This window comes from Salvelinus alpinus, chromosome 13, assembly GCF_045679555.1.
Source record: "Salvelinus alpinus chromosome 13, SLU_Salpinus.1, whole genome shotgun sequence".
Lineage (NCBI taxonomy): Eukaryota > Metazoa > Chordata > Actinopteri > Salmoniformes > Salmonidae > Salvelinus > Salvelinus alpinus.
In genome coordinates, this window is record NC_092098.1 from 25,058,985 (window position 1) to 25,080,455 (window position 21,471).

The 21,471-nt window shown below is 40.6% G+C and overlaps 1 protein-coding gene across 7 annotated transcripts in view; it reads right to left on the reverse strand.

Moving 5' to 3' along the window:
• The window catches only part of LOC139537438 (autism susceptibility gene 2 protein-like), a 487,977-nt gene extending 471,577 nt beyond the window's left edge, over positions 1 to 16,400 (reverse strand). For all 7 annotated transcript variants that reach the window (XM_071338717.1, XM_071338715.1, XM_071338713.1 and 4 more), the window contains exons 1-2: positions 16,275 to 16,400; positions 12,730 to 13,519 (exon numbers count right to left, since the gene is read on the reverse strand). In XM_071338717.1, coding sequence (XP_071194818.1) covers positions 12,730 to 13,011 — 282 coding nt within the window. In that variant the 5' untranslated portion in view covers positions 13,012 to 13,519; positions 16,275 to 16,400. The remainder of the gene's footprint in view (positions 1 to 12,729; positions 13,520 to 16,274) is intronic.
• Positions 16,401 to 21,471: the final 5,071 nt, after the last annotated feature.

Here is a 21,471-nt window from a genome sequence, read left to right on the forward strand (position 1 = left end):
AAGGTTTCCAAGTTGTGATGTTCTATGAAAAACACGTTGATTCCTTTGATTTCCTCTGTGTAAAATTCATACACTTGTCTTGCAGAGGTCTTTGGAGGCTTGCTCTTGCTGTAAGACGTTTTATTGTTCCTACTACAAATTTATGAAAATGTTACAATTCATGTACTGTCCAGCACAGCCATTCATTTCTACATTATTCTCGACATACTCCATAACCATAGTCATGGCCTTGTAGACAAAACGTATAATTTATTTATTTTTTATTTCACCTTTATTTAACCAGGTAGGCCAGTTGAGAACAAGTTCTCATTTACAACTGCGACCTGGCCAAGATAAAGCATAGCAGTGCGACAAAAACAACACAGAGTTACACAGAAACAAACGTACAGGCAAATAACACAAAAGAAAAGAAAAATAGAAAAATCTATGTACAGTGTATGCAAATGTAGCAGAGTAGGGAGGTAGGAAATAAATAGACCATAGAGGCGAAAATAATTACAATTTAGCATTAATACTGGAGTGATCTGTGCAGATGATGGTGTGCAAGTAGAGATACTGGGGTGCAAAAGAGCAAGAGGGTAAATAATAATATGGGGAAGAGGTAGTCGGGTGTGCTATTAACAGATTGGCTGTGTACAGGTACAGTGATCGGTAAGCTGCTCTGACAGGTGATGCTTAAAGTAAGAGAGGGAGATATAAGACTCCAGCTTCAGAGATTTTTGCAATTCGTTCCAGTCATTGGCAGCAGAGAACTAGATGGAAAGGCGGCCAAAGGAAGTGTTGGCTTTGGGGATGACCAGTGCAATATACCTGCTGGAGCGCGTGCTACGGGTGGGTGTTGCTATGGTGACCAGTGAACTGAGAAGGCGGGGCTATACCTAGCAAAGACTTATAGATGACCTGGAACCAGTGGGTTTGGCAACAGATATGTAGTGATGGCCAGCCAGAGCATACAGGTCGCAGTGGTGGGTAGTATATGTGGCTTTGGTGATAAATCGGATGGCACTGTGATAGACTACATCCAGTTTGCTGAGTAGAGTGTTGGGGGCTATTTTGTAAATGACATCGCCGAAGTCAAGGATCGGTGGGATCCTTTACTGCATTTAGCATTAGGGTGACATTTTGGTTTATTGTACATACACACAGAGTGTGTTCCAGATGAGCCGACTGGCACACAATGCTTCGGATGTAGACTGCAGAATTTGGAAAAGACAATTTTGTGTTCTGGATATTTATTTTTAAAAGCTGCATACAGTTCTTCAAGGTTGCACAGAGTCTCTTCTGCTCGTGAATTTGACACTGACAAAATCCTTTTTTCCTTGAATAAGTCTACTATATTCATCGTATTGTAGAATTGAATGACCAAATCATCCACTCTTTTTGCCAATAATTTTCCAGTTTTCTACTTTGGCAACTCCATAATACCTTTCTCTGAAGCCAGTTCTCTTGCTGCCCTTATCATATAAACACTGACATTAGTCTTTAGTTTTGACTATAGACCATGGTGGAGCCATTGTTAATATGCTGAGAATGACAACCCTATTAAAAAAGAAAACCTATTAGAACATTTACCATTAAAATCATTCGAAACCATTAAACTTACAAAATACACCATTATATACACTGAACAAAAATATTAACGCAACATGTAAAGTGTTGGTCCCATGTTTCATGGGAAATGTTCCATACACACAAAAAGCTTATTTCTCTCAAATGTTGTGCACAAATGTGTTTATATCCCTGTTAGTAAGCAGTTCTCTTTTGCCAAGAAAATCCATCCACCTGACAGGTGTGGCATATCTAGAAGCTGATTAAACAGCATGATCATTACGCAGGTGCACCTTGTGCTGGGACAATAAAAGTCTATTTAAAAATGTGCAGTTTTGTCACACAACACAATGCCACAGATGTCTCAAGTTTTGAGGCAGCGTGCATTTGGCCTGCTGACTGCAGGAATGTCCACCAGAGCTGTTGCCAAATAATGTAATGTTAAAATCTCTACCATAAGCTGCCTCCAATGTTGTTTTAGAGAATTTGGCAGTATGTCCAACTGGCCTCACAACCGCAGACCACGTGCAACCACGCCAGCCCAGGACCTCCACATCCGGCTTCTTCCCCTGCGGGATTGTCTGAGGGAGGGTGGGGTGCTGAGGAGTATTTCTGTCTGTAAAATGCGCTTCTGTGGGGAAAAACTAATTCTGATTGGCTGGGCCTGGCTGCCAAGGGTGTGGGCCTATGCCCTCCAAGGCCCACGCAAGGCTGCACCCCTGCCCAATCATGTGAAATCCATAGATTAAGGCCTAATGAATTTATTTCAATTGACTGATTTCCTTATATGAGCTGTAACTCAGTAAAATCTTTGAAATTGTGGCATGTTGCGTTTATATTTTTGTTCAGTATAAATAATTAAGCCACTCACCAATATAAACTATTGCAAAACACAATGCATTGTGTCTTTGGGATATTTACCTTTGACGACTATTAGAGACCATAACATTGAAACCATTAGAAATGCTGTAGCCTAATAGTTTGCTTGTTCACCTGCAGCGGTCTAACTGCTCCAGACATTTTTTTGAAGGGAAAAGCCACACACGCAATGTATTCTCAACCAATAGAAATGTTGAACTCATGTGGCTGAAAACCCCTGAGCCTATCCCTCTTGAGCTGTGGCCAATTAACCTCTTGATTGGTCCATTCTGATAGAGAGGTTACCCCTTCTTCATTATGAATCTCAACCAATCCTAATTTTGTCCATGAATTTGTATTGGATGTGTAGTTATTGGCAAACTCTAACTGGATAAAAGAGTGAGCCGGATTAGCCGGAACTACACCATCTAGTGGCTAGAGCCTGGTAATAAGTTTTAGTAATGGGCCATAAACCTAACAACTTTATTATTTTAAGAATGTGAAATGTCAGAATAATAGTAGAGAGAATGATTTATTTCAGCTTTTATTTCTTTCATCATATTCCCAGTGGGTCAGAAGTTTACATACACTCAATTAGTATTTGGTAGCATTGCCTTTAAATTGTTTAACTTGGATCAAACGTTTTGGGTTGCCTTCCACAAGCTTCCCACAATAAGTTGGGTGAATTTTGGCCCATTCCTCCTGACAGAGCTGGTGTAACTGAGTTAGGTTTGTAGGCCTCCTTGCTCGCACAAGCTTTTTCAGTTCTGCCCACAACTTTTCTATGGGATTGAGGTCAGGGTTTTGTGATGATACCTTGACTTTGTTGTCCTTAAGCCATTATGCCACAACTTTGGAGTATGCTTGGGGTCATTGTCCATTTGGAAGACCCATTTGCGACCAATCTTTAACTTCCTGACGGATGTCTTGAAGTGTTGCTTCAATATATCTACAACATTTTCCTTCCTCATGATCTATTTTGTGAAGTGCACAAGCCCCTCCTACAGCAAAGCACCCCCACAACATGATGCTTCCACCCCCGTGCTTCACGGTTGGGATGGTGTTCTTCGGCTTGCAAGCCTCCCCCTTTTTCCTCCAAACATAACGATGGTCATTATGGCCAAACAGTTCTGTTTTTGTTTCAGACCAGAGGACATTTCTCCAAAAAGTACAATCTTTGTCCCCATGAGCAGTTGCAAATCATAGTCTGTCTTTTTTATGGCGGTTTTGGAGCAGTGGCTTCTTCCTTGCTGAGCGGCCTTTCAGGTTAAGTTGATTTAGGACTCGTTTTACTGTGGATATAGATACTTTTGTACCTGTTTCCTCCAGCATCTTCACAAGGTCCTTTGCTGTTGTTCTGGGATTGATTTGCACTTTTCACACCAAAGTACCTTCATCTCTAGGAGACAGAACACGTCTCCTTTCTGAGCGGTATGACTGCTGCGTGGTCCCATGGTGTTTATACTTGCATACTGTTGTTTGTACAGATGAATGTGGTACCTTCAAGCATTTGGAAATTGCTCCCAAGAATGAACCAGACTTGTGGAGGTCTACAATTTTGTTCTGAGGTCTTGGCTGATTTGTTTTGATTTTCCCATGATGTCAAGCAAAGAGACACTGAGTTTGAAGGTAGGCCTTGAAATACATCCACAAGTACACCTCCGATTCACTCAAATGATATCAATTAGCCTATCAGAAACTTCTAAAGCCATGACAACATTTTCTGGAATTTTCCAAGCTGTTTAAAGCCACAGTCAACTTAGTGTATGTAAACTTCTGACCCACAGGAATTGTGATACAGTGAAATAATCTGTCTGTAAACAATTGTTGGAAAAATTACAAAGTAGATGTCCTAACCGACTTGCCAAAAGTATAGTTTGTTAACAAGAAATTTGTGGAGTGGTTGAAAAACGAGTTTTAATGACTCCAACCTCAGTGTATGTAAACTTCCGACTTCAACTGTATTTCGTTTTCAACAATCTATCAAAAAGAGCAACTAGATAGCTACATGTACCTCAAAAGCAATGGAAATAACCCCAGTGCAGGGCTAGCTTGGAAGAAAAGGGAGAAAAAGAGCGCATCAAAGGGGGAAGCTCAAAGCTCCAGGTGGGAAACTCAACGGGGGCTTGTCCATGAGCCCACAGCCCTCTGGCACCAACAAACGTACACAGACACACACACACACACGTGAATGCACGCACATGCATTTGCACACACACAAACATACACACACACACAAATGCAAGTGCATGTGTGCACAGACATATGCGCGCACACACACACACACACACACACACATCCTCAGGCAAGACAGGCATCTACCATTCGTATGCACTGTGCAACCAAGCAGGCAGGGAAAATGTGTCTTCTCTCAAGAGCAGAAAACAATCTGTTGAAATGCACAAAAGAGTGCCTCACCCTGAGACTGGACAGGGCCCTACTTCAGGGATGCCATTTGACAATCAGCCTCAGCAAACATTTGTATTTTCCCCCATCCCTCACTATCCTGCTTTCCATCCCTCTCTCCAAGGCCCATCAGACGACAAATAACAAAAAAATAACCTGGTTTCCAGGAGATGGTGACATGCAGACTTATGAAATGTATTATAAACAAATTTAGTCAAGCAAATTATATTTCAATAAAAGTGTAATTTGCACTCTGTGCTTATACAGCCAGTTAAGATGTGGCAGCACTATATATGTTCTCCCAACTGAGGATTAACGAGTGTCTGGGAGACTTACATTTTACAAGCTGCTGCAACACCCATTAATCCAGTATTCCTTACCAGCTCTGGGTGTGACATAAACTGGCTGCAGAATCTGCTTGAGGAAAACAGTTTGTTGTTCTACATTTACAGTACTCTGCGTATGTTCCCCTTGCTAGCGACATAAGCTGCTGGAAGACATTTGAGTTCCCTGCAGTAGCTCCCTTTCATATATCCATTCCGTCTCCAGCAGTATCCAGTATTTTGGAATACATTTTCTGTCTGCAAACTGAAGCATTCAGCAGCGTCGGCCTTGGTGGAATGTAATAATGGTCTGGGTCCTGACATACTCTCTCCTTGTGCTGTGACTGTCTACCAGAATGCCAGTTTGGCTTAGCCTTATGTAGCATGGGGAGGGAAGGTTGCATTCTGTTGGTTCACTAGGTTTAAATGTTAACCTTGACATTAAGTTAAAAGGCTCAGCAAAGATACACTGCATGACCAAAAGTATGTGGACACCTGCTCGTCGAACATCTCATTACAAAATCAAGGGCATTAATATGGAATTTGTCCCCCCTTTGCAGCTATAATAGCCTCCACTCTTCTGGGTTGGCTTTCCACTAGATGTTGGAACATTGCTGCATGGACTTGCTTCCATTCAGCCACAAGAGCATTAGTGAGGTCGGGAACTGATGTTGACCGATTAGGCCTTGCTCGCAGTCGGCGTTCCAATTCATCCCATAGGTGTTCAAAGGGGTTGAGGTCAGGGCTCTGTGCATGCCAGTCAAGTTCTTCCACACCAATCTCGACAAACTATTTCTGTATGTGCACAAGGGCATTGTCATGCTGAAACAGGAATGGGCCTTCCCCAAACTGTTGCTACAAAGTTGGAAGCACAGAATTTGTGGCCTGCTGGAGGTCATTTTGCAGGGCTCTGGCAGTGCTCTCCTTGCACAAAGGCGGAGGTAGCGGTCCTGCTGCTGGGTTGTTGCCCTCCTACGGCCTCCCCCACATCTCCTGATGTACTGGCCTGTCTCCTGGTAGCGCCTCCATGCTCTGGACACTACGCTGACAGACACAGCAAACCTTCTTGCCACAGCTCGCATTGATGTGCCATCTTGGATGAGCTGCACTACCTGAGCCACTTGTGTGGGTTGTAGACTCCGTCTCATGCTACCACTAGAGTGAGAGCACCGCCAGCATTCAAAAGTGACCAAAACATCAGCCAGGAAGCATAGGAACTGAGAAGTGGTCTGTGGTCACCACCTGCAGAATCACTCCTTTATTGGGGGTGTCTTGCTAATTGCCTATAATTTCCACCTTTTGTCTATTCCATTTGCACAACAGCATGTGACATGTATTGTCAATCAGTGTTGCTTCCTAAGTGGACAGTTTGATTTCACAGAAGTGTGATTGACTTGGAGTTACATTGTGTTGTTTAAGTGTTCCCTTTATTTTTTTGAGCAGTGTATATATATATAGTGAATCACCCATAAGTTTGAGAAAATTGAGATATGAGTTTTAGGACATATCGCCCAGCCCTACTGTTGACTGACTGCCTGCTCTAACCATGGCAGAGAACAGCAAGGCATAGCAGAGGGGTGTGTAGTGGGTCTGTCTGTGTGTGTCTGTGCCTTCGTGTGTTCACGCAGCACAGACATTATTTACTAGGGTGACAGGAAGCATCGAAAATCCCAATGCTGGATCATCTCAGTGTGGCATTAAACAAATCCAGCGATGACAGACAGACAGGATGTCATATTTCATGTGTCAGTCATTCAGCTGCCTAGGCCCATTAATATATATCATACATCATTCTGTGACAGGTTCAGTTAAATGAATATCTGCCATAACTGCCAGGAGACAGAAAAATGCAGCTAGGGAAGATGGCAAATTAATTGAGGGCTTGAAAAAAGTGGTATTTGTCACAAGAGGGAAATATCTGGCAGCGTGCCATCATCAAGTACAAGAAGACCCGGCCGTGTTGAAAGCATCTCTCTCTCTCGAGATGTTTTCTCTTTCAAACTAGCAGCTGCATCCATCCACTCAAACACAATACACTGTAGACTTGCTTGATACTTATGCGTCTTCATTCTTGGAATTTACGTTTTATTTGGTTTCTGTAGAAACACGGCAGATCAACTGTATGTCGATACATTCAGTTTCACATTCTTCTCCTCAATGAAGTGCTTATCAATTTTCCCCTGTCTGCCCTCTCAGACCCTCTATTCAGACGGCAGCTCTAAGACAACAGTTTCTAAGAAAATCCATTGTTTAATTCTGAAGGCCAGACAGACACGATTATCGACGGTAGTGTTACTGAGAGACATTCACATGGAGGAAAAATAATTAGTTATCCATACTCTCTTAGAAAAAGGGTTCCAAAAGGTTTCTTTGGCTGTCCCCATAGGAAAACCCTTTTTGGTTCCAGGTAGAACCGCCCAGGTAGAATCCTCTGTGGAAAGGGTTTTACATGGAACCCAAAAGGGTTCTACTTGGAACCAAAAGGGTTCTCCCTGGAACCAAAAAAAAGGTTCTTCAAAGGGTTATTTTATGAGAACAGCGAAGAAACCTTTTGGGTTACAAAATAATGCTAGAACTTGAGTAAATGAGGGATACAAAGTATATTTAAAGCCGGTGCTTCCACACAGGTGTGGTATCTGAGTTAATTATGCAATTAACATCCCATCATGCTAAGGGTCTTATATCAAAATGCTGGGCAGGCCATTATTTTTACTATACCATGGCAATGCCCCCATCCACAGGGCATGACTGGTCAGTGAATGGTTTGACGAGCATGAAAACAATGTAAACCATATGCCATGGCCGTCTCAGTCACCAGATCTCAACCCAATTGAACACTTATCGGAGATCCTGGAGAGGTGCCTGAGACAGTGTTATCCTCTACCATCAACAAAACAAATTATGGAATTTATTATGGAAGACTGGTGTCGTATCCCTCCAATAGAGTTCTCTGTATCCCTCCAATAGACACTTGTAGAATCTATGCCAATGTGTATTGAAGCTGTTCTGGCTCGTGGTGGCCCAACACCCTATTAATACACTATGCTGGCGTTTCCTTTATTTTGCCAGTTACCTGTATATACAGTACCTTCAGAAAGTATTCACACCCCTTGACTTTTTCCACATTTTGCTATGTTACAGCCTGAATGTAAAACAATTTTGTCACTGGCTTACATACAATACCCCATAATGTCAATGGAATGATAAACTTGGATTAGCTAACACAACGTGCCATTGGAACACAGGAGTGATGGTTGCTGATAATGGCCTATGTAGATATTTCATTAAAAAAACGTTTCCAGCTACAATAGTCATTTAAAACATTAGCAATGTCTACACTGTATTTCTGATCAATATGATTTTATTTTAATGGACAACAAAATGTGCTTTCTTTCAAAAACAAGGACATTTCTAAGTGACCCCAAACTTTTGAATGGTAGTGTATATATTTACAAATTAATGAAAGCTGTATTCAACCCCTTTGTTATGGCAAGCTTAAATACAAATGTCCTTAACAAGTCACATAATAACTTGCATGTGTGCAATAATAGTGTTTAACATGATTTCTGAATGACTACCTCATCTCTGTATCCCACACATACAATTATCTATAAGGTCCCTCAGTCAAGCAGTGAATTTCAAACAGATTCAAGCACAAAAAACATGTTTTTCAAAGCCTCGCAAAGAAGGGCACCTATTGGTAGATGAATATCCCATTGAGTGTGGTCAAGTTATTAATTACACTTTGGATGGTATATCAATACACCCAGTCACTACAAAGATACAGGCCTCCTTACTAACTCAGTTGCCGGAGAGGAAGGAAACCACTCAGGGATTTCACCAACAGGGCAATGGTGACTTTAAAACAGTTACAGAGTTTATTGGCTGTGACAAGGAGAAAACTGAGGATGGATCAAAAACATTGTAGTTACTCCACAATATTAACCTAATTGACAGAATGAAAAGAAGCAAGCCTGTACAGAATAAAAATATTCCAAAATATGCATCCTGTTTGCAACAAGGCACTAAAGTAATACTGCAAAAAATGTGGCAAAGCAATTAACTTTTTGCCCTGAATACAAAGTGTTATGTTTGGACCAAATCCAATACAACACATTACTGAGTACCACTCTCCATATTTTCAAGCATAGTGGTGGCTGCATTATGTTATGGGTATGCTTTTAATCATTAAGGACTGGGGAGTTTTTTCAGGCAGGCAAAATCCTAGAGTAAAACCTTGTTCAGTCTGCGTTCAACCAGACACTGGGAGATTAATTCACCTTTCAGCAGGACAATAACCTAAAACACAAGGCCAAATATACACTGGAGTTGCTTACCAAGAAGACAGTGAATGTTCCTAAATGGCAGAGTTACAGTTTTGACTTGAAAAATATGCTTTAAAATCTATGGCAAGACTTGAAAATGGTTGTCAAGCAATGATCAACAACCAATTTGACAGAGCTTGAAGAATATTGAAAATAATAATTGGAAAATATTTTACAATCCAGGTGTGCAAAGTTCTTAGACTTACCCAGAAAGACTCACAGATGTAATAGCTGCCAAATGTGATTCTAACATGTATTGACTCAGGGGTGTGAATACTTATGTAAATAAGATATTTGCAAACATATTAAAATGTCACTGTCATTATGGGGTATTATGTGTAGATGAGTGAGAAAATACATCTATTTAATCCATTTTGAATTCAGGCTGTAACAACAAAATGTGTAATACGTCAAGGGGTATGAATACTTTCTGAAGGCATTGTTGTTAGACATAAATACGCCATTTTTGTCATCTAGACTACATTTGAGATAAGTGTAGTTGGCTTAGTTGCCATGAGTATCTCAATCCAGGTTGACATTTGTCCTTCTTTTCTAAGCTTTCCATAATTGTAAATGTTAATAGCCATTAATAATATGTCAATCATAAAATAAGATTTTGCATTTGAACCTTTCACAGTTTGTCGATGACCCTACAATAGTTCTGTAATAGAATTAGTTACAAGTACCATATACAACATGTCAGTAAACTATGTCATCCACCACACACGCCAATCTTATTAAATGAGATCACTCACCAGGAGTGACAATAGTATCACAGCCTATTGCCTTGTGACATTTGTCTTCTGTCCACTGAATGACTATGAGCATTCTAATCCCCACTGTCTACCCACCTGTAAACGCTCAAACAATCCGAAGTCACTGGAGTTATTATGACCCTCAACAAGTATTTCTGGAGAAACGTTTGGCATTTCATGAGGGTAGAAAAACAAAGGGCTATAAAGTAGGAATCAGCTCATGGGGACTTGGCAGTATTTGTTGCAACATCAGTTTGAGAGTCGGAATCGTTTAGAAGTGATGGCTTTAAGATAATTGAATGTGTAAAGCCCCAAAGGGAAAGTGATGGGTCTCTTGATACACTAAATGCTGTTTCTATTAACATTGTTTTCTACAAAAATCAAGTAAGATGTAGAAAATAAATCACATACTAGACCTATAGCCACAAGTGCTGATTTCAATGACATCAATGAAAGGAAACATGTATTCTCCTTCCATTATTATCGGTACTACTGGTTACACTGATTGCTTTTCTTCCCTTACAATAATTATCTGCGCTAAACGGGAAAACTCAAATGAGGTGTTGGGGAAAGACATTTGCCCAAAGTCTTCATTGTGTTCATTGATAGAAGAGGCTGTGAATTCTGCCTCGGGATCGATTTCTTTGGATTGCACAGGGCCGATTGGTCTTGACCAATTGATGCTTAGCGTGTGTTCGGATGAAAAGCCTACAACACAATGAACATGTAATGTGGTTTTACAGCGGCGGTCGGCTGAGCAGGCATTAAGTAATATTAAATTGGGGTGGGAAGAGAAGGGAACGATTAAACTGCAGTTATTTAGTGCACTGGTATCAGGGTTTTAGAGGAGACGGAGCTTAATCATTTTGTAATTTCTAAAGGCATTCATTGTTATACACGACTTCTAGCTCAGGCACTCCCTTCTGCCTCTCTCAATAGCCACTAGGCAGCAGGCTTAATAGAGCGCTTTACGCCTGCCTCGGACAGTTGACTTGTAAAGAACAGCTGCTGCAGCTGTATGTCCAGGTGGAAAAATGTATTGATTTCAATGACCTGGCTCAATGAATGCCAACAGAACACCTTTCTGAATGCATTTGAGATTACAGAGCTGCTTTTGCAAATTGAAGCCGTGCAATTCCCTCTCAAATTGAAAGCCAAAAAGGGGTTTGGGGTGGAGAGAAAAACATTGCTCTGGAGGGCATGTAGGCTACACACTGGCACAACAAAGAATGAATGGGGAACTGTGGGGAAACATGGCGAGTGGTATCGAGTAGTAACTTCCCTAGTGAGGAATTGAGGTAGAATACTATCAGTAATGTTTCTCCTATGTGGACAAAGGATTTAGCACTTATATATAGAGCGCACTGGAGAGAGAATACAATGCTATATGGACTATTCATTAGGTTGATTTGGTACTATACAGAATCACGGATTCTGAGTAGAGCACAATAAAGAGGTCAGTTTGAGGATCAATCTCACCATGGTGGTTAGAGGGTTGGACTAGTAACCGAAAGGTTGCAAGATCCATTCCCCGAGCTGACAAGGTAAAAATCTGTCGTTCTGCCCCTGAACAAGGCAGTTAACCCACTGTTCCTAGGCTGTCATTGAAAATAAGAATTTGTTCTTAACTGACTTGCCTAGTTAAATAAAGGTAAAATGAAAATAAATAAATAAATGGTGTTAGCTTGTCATCCTACACAGCTTGAGGCAATTCTTACAGCCTCCTTCACAGAAGTATCTAACCCAGTAGTACAGCTAAAGTTGTTGTAATGTATGCATGATAAAGCACATTGGTGTTGTAGGAAAAACATACTACAGAGGTGTAGCTTGGAAGGAATCCATGAATTAAGTCACAACACAAGTAAAGGCCTACAGTGATGAGATTATGTAATATACATTTGGCAGTTAGTTATTACAATGTAACTATGTTACCTGATGTAAGTTCCAACAAGTGGAATGAAATAATAATGAATGATTTAATAAGTGCATGTTTAGGCTACACGTACTGTTGTGCAAGTGAGGAGCTTATTCCACAGACAAGTAAGGCAAAGAAATTCCATGAAGAACCTGCATGGGATCCACCAGTGTCCTGTTCTGGGTTCTGAAACCTTCTAGAACCTTTGGAAGACTATCCTCCTACTGTCAGTCTTTGTCTGGCACATTCTTATAAAAACAAATCCAGAACACAGCTCAACAAAACAAGCTCTGTGATAGAGATATAGATATTTGGCTGAATCGCCTCGTTTTAAAGCCACATCTATTGGAATCCAGCTAACAAAAACAGAAATATGCAGGCTAGAGCAACGCCAAGTGCAAGGCCAGCCCAGTAATACAGATACAGGGAATGGGGCTGAAGAAAATAACAACTCTCTCTTCAAATAGTGTCAAGAGATTAACAGCCGAATCCAGAGGAGATGGCAAAACACAGAGATTAGGTGCTAAAAACACACATCGAAGCAAATCCCCCGCCGGGCAGAAAAGTAGTAGTAGTAACAGCAGCCTGGAGTTACTCACCTCCAATGCCTCCAGCGTCATGAAACCAGAGATGGAGAAGCCGTCTATGATGTCCTCCTCAGTGGACGTAGACTCCTTTCTCTTTCTCCTGGGGGGCCTTGGACGGGAGGAAGAGGGGTTCCTGCCTCCTTCCTCCCTCTCTGAATCAGAGGAGAAGCGCAGCCCCACAGAGCCCCCCCTCTTATGGTTGTTGTTCCTTATCCCATTTGATCTCCGTCCCCGATCCCTCTCAGACTTAGACTTCCTCTTTTTGCGGAGCCCACTGGACCGAGGGCCATCCATTTCCTCAGAGGAAAAGCCCACCTAGAGACTCCTCTAGTAGAGCAGAGAATCAACCCTGTCAAGGGCACTCACTGGCACAGTTGAACTTCCAGCAGAAAGAAATCCCAACAGATATTTCCCAACAATATCCAACAAGTAGTAAGTATAGATACTTAGTGGATGAAATCCAACAGAAAAGAAGCAATCAGATAATATCCAAAGGGCATAAGCTGGAGTAGAGAATGCATTGAGTCATTGAAAGCACAGCAGCAGATTCCAAGAAAAGATTCCCAACGGTAGTCCATGAAATCCACTGACAGGCAAAGGGTAATACAGTCTGTTAGACGTGGTAACTAGGCTGTCAACTCCAAAAAGAGAAAAAAAGGAGACAAATCTTTAAGTGGAACAGAATGTGTGATCACTGGACATGTCCTGCCATGGTGAACCAACTGTAAGAAGCCACATCCTGATCCTTCTTCTTAAGGAATCCCCACTCTTCACATGCTGTCATGTCAGCCAACTCTCCCTCCTGAAAGTCAAAGAGATAGAGGGCATATATTTGCAACATGTTCAGTTAGCAGCAGGCCTTACTGTTGAATGCATTAAGTCAATGATCCATCCTCTCAGGGTAGGTAGGGAGATTATACAGTACAGGGGAAGGGGATTGTTACCAGTCTACATAATGCAACATAAATTCATGTTTCATTACGCTATATCTTTAGAGTCATCTTCTCACCATATTTTCCTTTATTCTTTTACAATGCACAACCATTAGGCCCCTTGGCTGATATCATTGAATACAGTTACATGCACATAATAATATGATTATTGTGAATAGTCAGATGAATATAATAGTTTGATTTAAACGTTTACATGCTTTGCAAGAACGATTTCACTAATAATCATTTTAACATGGACATGAAATCAGGCTTCCTGATGGGACTTTGATTCTGAGTTTGGACATATAAAGTTTGTATGTGAAAACTATTTTTAAGATGCATACTTTTCTTTTTTCTGAACTCACTTCACTCGCGCATAAGAGGGAGGTTTGTACTGCTGGTGCTGACACATGCACAGATCAAATACACTGTTGGAACTCCGATTAAGCTGTTTATATGTCCTAATAATTCAAAAGATTGCTCAGAAAACCAGATGTTTTAATCGCTGTATGCTTAGGCCTACTTCGATTATGACCTTTCACCGACTAAGATCACTATTTCCATACTCGGCCTAGATAGATTTATAGGGGGGGGGGGTAGTCCATGCGACTGCCAGGGGACTGCCATAATCAGTTTAATATCAAATTATTAGTGCATGTAAACATACTCAGTGTGTGTTTTAAAGTGCTTCTCTACTACTGTTTCTGAAGTTCCCCCCCTTGGTTTTACCCTATCCTGTACCTTTAATGAAATAAGCATTTTCTTACATTTATAATGTATGGGTATTTCTTCTATTTGGATTAGCCTATTCCTTTATATGTGTATATTTTAAACATAAGCCTGCTGTGGTTATTAGCTCGGTTTCTTTCAGTACTGTTCACTGCATATAGAACACCAGCTTGCCTGATCATCACACTATTATGTCTGTTTCCAAAATCACTGTGCTTTAAACAGGTAAATCTAGTATAAACTTCTTAATCACCACGACACTTGCCTTTCAAACACTTCCATTCCCTACACTTTACATTATCTCCACACAGGTGCCGAAAACCTTGATTCAGTTGACACAATAACATTACATTACATTGGTAAATAAATGTTTCATCAACGAATGATGCCACGGTAGTCTTTTTTTCCAGAGTTTGCAGTGTGCTCATCATTCTGTATGTTTCATTTCAATCTACACACAACTAACCCGCTAAATGATTTAGCACATTCTGATTAGTTGGTGTTCTTTGAATTATATGTAAAAGCTATTGTGTTTTATGCAATATCTCTACAACTCCAATTTGTAAGTCGCTCTGGATAAGAGCGTCTGCTAAATGACTTAAATGTAATGTAAATGTACAAGGTTATTCATTCTTATAACGCACTTGTTTTGTCACAGCATGACATGATATTTTACAATCAAATACATTTTGTCCAATAGATCTTCTCATCTAAGCTATATATCTAAACATGTTGATCACAATCTAACCTAGATATTAAATAATTTCTGTCCTTGAGAGTTTGAGATGAGGATTCTGCCAACCAATGCTCACACCTAAACCTAGACTGATGACAAAGACCTTTTGACAATCTGGTCCAAAAGCACTTGAACCTGGAGCATCGAAGTTACGTGATCACAGTCATAACAGGCTATTCTAAATGATTAACCTATTTACATTTCTCATGCTACAATATAATACAATGTAACCATAATGGTTTGAGTTTCAGACAGGCAACATATTCAACAGTTTGTCATCTCAATCATTCCTTCACACATAAATCCATTCTCACTCTTCTAATCTGCTTTGTATTTCAAAGATACAGAGAAAGTGTGCTCTATGAATACTACAGGATTATCAAAATCCATTTCCAGATAAAAACGTGTACATGATGACATCCCCAAAATGGTAGCCTATCCATCATTGAATACACCAAACCGTACAGGCATGTTCAAGCCACTCCAAATTCCATCACCCCCTCCCAATTCTGCCAGTGAACCGTTCCAGACAGTGGGAACACACCTTGACTAGCTCCATCATCACCAGACACACCATTAGAATCATCTGTCCTAGACAACCACCATATTCAACTTTGCATGATGTCATTGTCCAATGATTGCAAATCAAGGTGGCATAAACTAGACTACAAGTGGCAAATGTTACACATCAGCACATTACAATGGCTCGCAAATATTTTCTTATTTGGACGGATGGTGCGTAATAAGGGCGCATCTAAACCATCCAAAATCACAGCCTTGTCTAGAAGTCAAATTCAGTTTTTCCTATAACGGTCCTAAGCCATTTACCAGTCCCCATCCCTTTAACCTGATGCCCCGTGCCAGCACTCCCCTAATTACATGCATACAACATAGCTATAGTAAATCATTTAATAGCTGTTTTGCCTCTTCGCCCTCCCTTTTCTCGTTCCTTCCTGTTATCACACTCTATCTTGCTGTCTTCGTTCAGTTTTTTTTATCTGCTCCTCTGTCAGTAAATCTCACGCTCCGTGGCCAGTCCAGCCCACAACTGCGACTGGCACTGCCTCCTCTCCTGCTCCAGCTCTCCGCTTATTTTCACAACACACAAAGCAAACCTCTTTTCCTCCAAGACATGTCATGCAAAACCAAGAAATGCAAACCCTTGAAAGTGGGGACCGTCCGGGCAAGTCGCAGGCATTCGGATACAAATGGTCAATACAAGAGAACAGAAAAGGAAAAATGTAACAAACAAATAAATCCCGCAAGGAAGCAAAGGAGCTCTTCTCTCCCAGTCCGTTCTTCAGTATCTCGGAGAAGGGACCGGGCGCATTGATATGGCGATGCCGCAGTGCCGCTTTACAGGGTATGCGCTTCCTCGGCGCAAATAGTGCTGCATATGGAATCTGGTATGGGTCGTTGTACTAAGGAGAACATGTCTAAACTATGCTTATGTAATGTTGTCGTTGAAACTCTGTAATAAGTAATATACATACTTAAATAAATACAAATACATACTATTGAGTATACACTTAGGCTACTCACCAAAATGCTAGTGCACAAAACACCACTTGTGACGTGATCATTCCTGACAATTCCCACCCTTCTAACCATATAGTCACCCCTATTTAAGATACTCATTATAAATCATGTAGCCTATCCCAAACAACATGTACATTAATCATCTCTAAACCCTCCCACCAGCATACCGACATCCCTATAGCTCTCTTGACTATATGGATCTGGAGTAAAGGCAGACAGACAGGCAGTCAGTCAGCGTTGAGCTTTTTTCTGCTATCACCCAGACACCCATTCAGTGTTATTGACAGAACCATCCTCTGCAGACAGACCATGGACCCAGATGTCAGATTATCACACAGGTTATGTAACAGGGCTAGGTTCTCTTCAGGGAGAGACCAAGGGGCCGTGCATCACCCAGGTGGGTTCTACACATTGGTGGTGGATGAGGTGAGTTTCCCCCTACTATGTAAAGCACTTTGAGTACCTTAGTTGGTAGAAAAACGCTATATAAATCCAATCAATTAATTAATGAACTTACTCTGCTCTGCTGCCCTGTCAAACCCCAGTGAAATAGAACACTGTCCAGGTCTCATTAATCTGTGTCACAAAGCATTTGACTCACCTGAAGTGTTTGGTCATTGGTGGGTCGCATATGTTAGCACGGTTGGGGATGGTATCAGGGTAGAGCCAAGATGTTGCAAATCAAATCTAACTGAGTTTTTGAGGGGGAAATAAAAATCACATTTCCCTACAGACTAGATAAATGATGATGAGTAATGAAAACAATGAAATAATAAGTTATCATGGTGAACATTGCAATTACAATATTGAATGTTAGACATCCATGTCATGTAGTTATTTTATGTAGGTCTAAACAAGTCCTTCTCAAATACATTCAATACAAGTCATGTATTCTAGGGCAAGAATATACAATGATTGATCCTCCAATGTTTCACGCTTGCGTGGGCTAACCAGTAACCACAACCCAAGGATGCTGAAAATCTCCCAAGCAACTGCTTCATTATGGCCACAGTAAAATATTCAATTGATATTCTACTGCCTAGAGAGTCCGTAACATGATTATGCATGGTTGTAGTTATTCCAGATCTATGCAATGTATCATTTGGGTACAACAAAGAATCAATATATTCATACATTGTAATGGTAGTAGCAGCTTTTGTCCTAACCTGTGAGAGAGAGAGCTGTGAAAGCCAAGTGTTGCTTTAATCTCCCTGAGGTCCTAAAATGTATTATTTCATTCAGCTGCAATCATGCCAATATTGTTCACACTCTTGATTACCCAAATGTCTAATTTGCCATTTTTGTAATAGTGCTTAAAGATTTCTCAGTAGTTCCACTTACATATATGAGTACTGTATTAATTAATGTGTTCCTATGGTTTTTGTATTGATGTTCTGTTCAAGGCTCAAAGCCCCACCCTCCATTTTCAATGAGTGGATCAGTGGAGCCGTTGTCACCCATGATACCAATTGAACACTTTGATTTCCTGGTCCAGTCAGTCATGGGCTCTGAATGCTCAAATGGAACCAGCACTGAAAAAATCCATTTGTTACAGAAATAAATTAATATGATAAAACGTCAGACTAATTCCAAATCTTGATAATAAAGAGTAAATCACATTAAATGTAATATTATTGTGGATAAGGGTATTATTAAATGTCATGATAATATCATATCATTACCTTATAATAACATCAATCAGAATAAAGCTCAAAACCACAGCAGTGTGATTATCTCACCAACATGACATGTCTACATGTTGAAAGCTAGCACACAGATACATGGTGATGGTGTTAGTGTGTGGCGGTAGCAGCGGTGTGGGCTGGTCCTGTGTGAATTAGGGATCAGGAGAGCCAGTTTATTTTTAGCTTGCAGGCGTAATGATGCAGCCAGAGTGTGGCTCAGTACAGCGGTGTGGCTCAAATAGTGTCCAGTCTGAGAGTGCTTCTATTCCCATCAATGCCCTCTGAGAGGGGGTGCCTCAGCGCCCTCCCAGCCACCATCACAGCCCAGCCACCACCGCAGCCCAGCCATGTTAGAGTAATGCTCCAGGACACTCTATAATTTCTCTATAATCGTGTTTAATTATTAGACATTAGCCATGCTTTCTCTGCAGCACCATCTTCACTCTCAAGTCATCACCCTTTGATGTCAGAACACCTCAAACACATCACTGTCTGTTTTCTTTTTATAGGTCATGATCTAACTAAAAGGTTGTTTAGGAAAAGAAAAGACAGACACCTTTTGATTGACGAGCATGTTGAGTCTGGTCAAAAACACCTGTATTCAATTGTGGAGTTAAAGAAAACCCTTTTTCTTATGCATTTAATCAAACCGATGTTAAACACGATCTAGACATGACCAAGGTCAGACACACACACGGCAAACATTCTATTCTGCTGAGGAAAGAAACAGGCAGATAAAAAACTGTGGAGAGAAATAGGGGAAAGTGAAGACGTGCTTTGAAATGCATTTACCTGAGAAGGTTTCTTACTCTAGGCTACAACAGAAAACATACTGTGCTCAAGTGCTTCCAGCGATATTAAAACACATAGCAGTATTAACCCTCAAGTTTACAGCTTACAGTGCACGTTTAATGAACACGATTAACTAAACCGGTCGCCAGAAATACCAGCATATTATGTAATCAATTTGCAGAAAACTGCATATGCAAACCAACATGTACACATGTACATGTACAATATAGCATTGTGTGTTTGAGAAGGCATAATGAAATCAAAACTGTCTCTTTCTCCTCAGTGATGGAACCACAGCAGATGGTGATAATTAGGTAAATCAGATATACAAATAGATTTTTGTCTCACATCTCTCATTAAACTAACCACATTCTCTCTTTATCTGCAAGAATCTCACAAGATACTGAGACGAGTTGAGTACATTGCAATTTATACAGACATTCCAATGGTATATATGCCACGTATACAGCAACAAAGAGCTGCAGAACGCTGGATGGAATGGGCTCATGTCTTTGCCCCAAAGCCCTCTTTCTAAGCCCGGTAATAGCCACTATTATTTCCACTGTGTACACCCTAGTCTTTATAAATGCCTCTCGCTCTGCTCTGTAACCATGCAGAACTACATGCTGTAATGTTGAGCATCATCAATGTTGCTCTGGGTATACACACTCTGCCAATACTATATGCTGTTATTAATATAGGATGGTGATTTGAGTGGTTAAATCACAGAGTGGTGACGCCTAATATTTATAATTAATGACTAACTACTAGTCCCTTAAGGCCTAACGAGTGCCTAATTCCCTTAAACTGCATGTTAATACATGAGGAGTTGATGGCTAATTAACAGCTAATAAGAGCCTTATGACCCATTGTTGAAGTGGTGATGAATTATGAATGGTGTTAAGTGTTACTGAATGGTGTTTCTATGTATGGCTCAAGGGGAGACGATGTGTACTGTACATGAGGATCCTCTATGCATTTGACCTTAGGTTAAATTTAGATAGACATTCACTCTTTCGTAATACACTAGATGCAGTCACACCCCTAAAACCAAAAACCATTTGTCACAAGAAAATTAGCTCCATGGTATACAGAAAATACCCGAGCCCTGAAGCAAGCTTCCAGAAAATTGGAATGGAAATGGCGCTCCACCAAACTGGAAGTCTTCCGACTAGCTTGGAAAGACATTGCCGTGCAATATCGAAGAGCCCTCACTGCTGCTTGGTCATCCTATTTGAGGAGAATAAGAATAATCGAACATTTATTTTTGATAGTGTCGCAAAGCTAACTAAAAAACAGCATTCCCTAAGAGAAGATGGCTTTCACTTCAGCAGCGATGAATTTGTCACATACACAAGGTTAGCAGATGTTAATGCAAGTGTAGCGAAATGCTTGTGCTTCTAGTTCCAACAGTGCAATAATAGTTAATAAGTAATCTAACAATTCCTCAACTACGTAATACACACAAATCTAAAGGGGTGAATGAGAATATGTACATGTAAGTATATGAATGAGCGATGGCCGAGAGGCATAGGCAAGGTGCAATAGATGGTATAAAATACAGTATTGTAGCGGCTTTCGTCCTCTTCGTCTGAGGAGGAGTAGGAAATATCGGACCAATGTGCAGCGTGGTACGTATCCATAATATCCTTTAATAGAATGAATACAAAATACAAAAAGAACAAGAGAATCAAAATGAAAACCGAAACAGTCCCGAATGGTGAAAACACTGAAACGGAAACAACCACCCACAACACACAATGGAAAACAGGCTACCTAAATATGGCTCCCCATCAGAGACAACGATAAACAGCTGCCTCTGATTGGGAACCACACCAGGCCAAACACATAGAAAACAAACAACCTAGAAAAAAGAACATAGACTGCCCACCCCAACTCACGCCCTGACCAACCTAACACAAAGACATACAAAAGAAACTAAGGTCAGAACGTGACAAGTATATACATGTGATATGAGTAATGTAAGATATTTAAACATGATTAAAGTGGCATTATTTAGAGGGCATTGTATAGTGACTAGTGATCCAATTATTAAAGTGATTGGGTCTCAATGTAGGCAGTAGCATCTCTGAGTTAGTGATTGCTGTTAGCAATCTCATGAACTCATGAACTTCTTTGACGAAAAGTGTTTTTTCAACCACTCCACAAATTTCTTGTTAACAAACTATAGTTTTGGCAAGTTGGTTAGGACATCTACTTTGTGCATGACACAAGTAATTTCTCTTCAATTGTTTATAGACAGAATATTTCACTTATAATTCGCTGTATCACAATTCCTGTGGGTCAGAAGTTTACATACACTAAGTAGACTGTGCCTTTA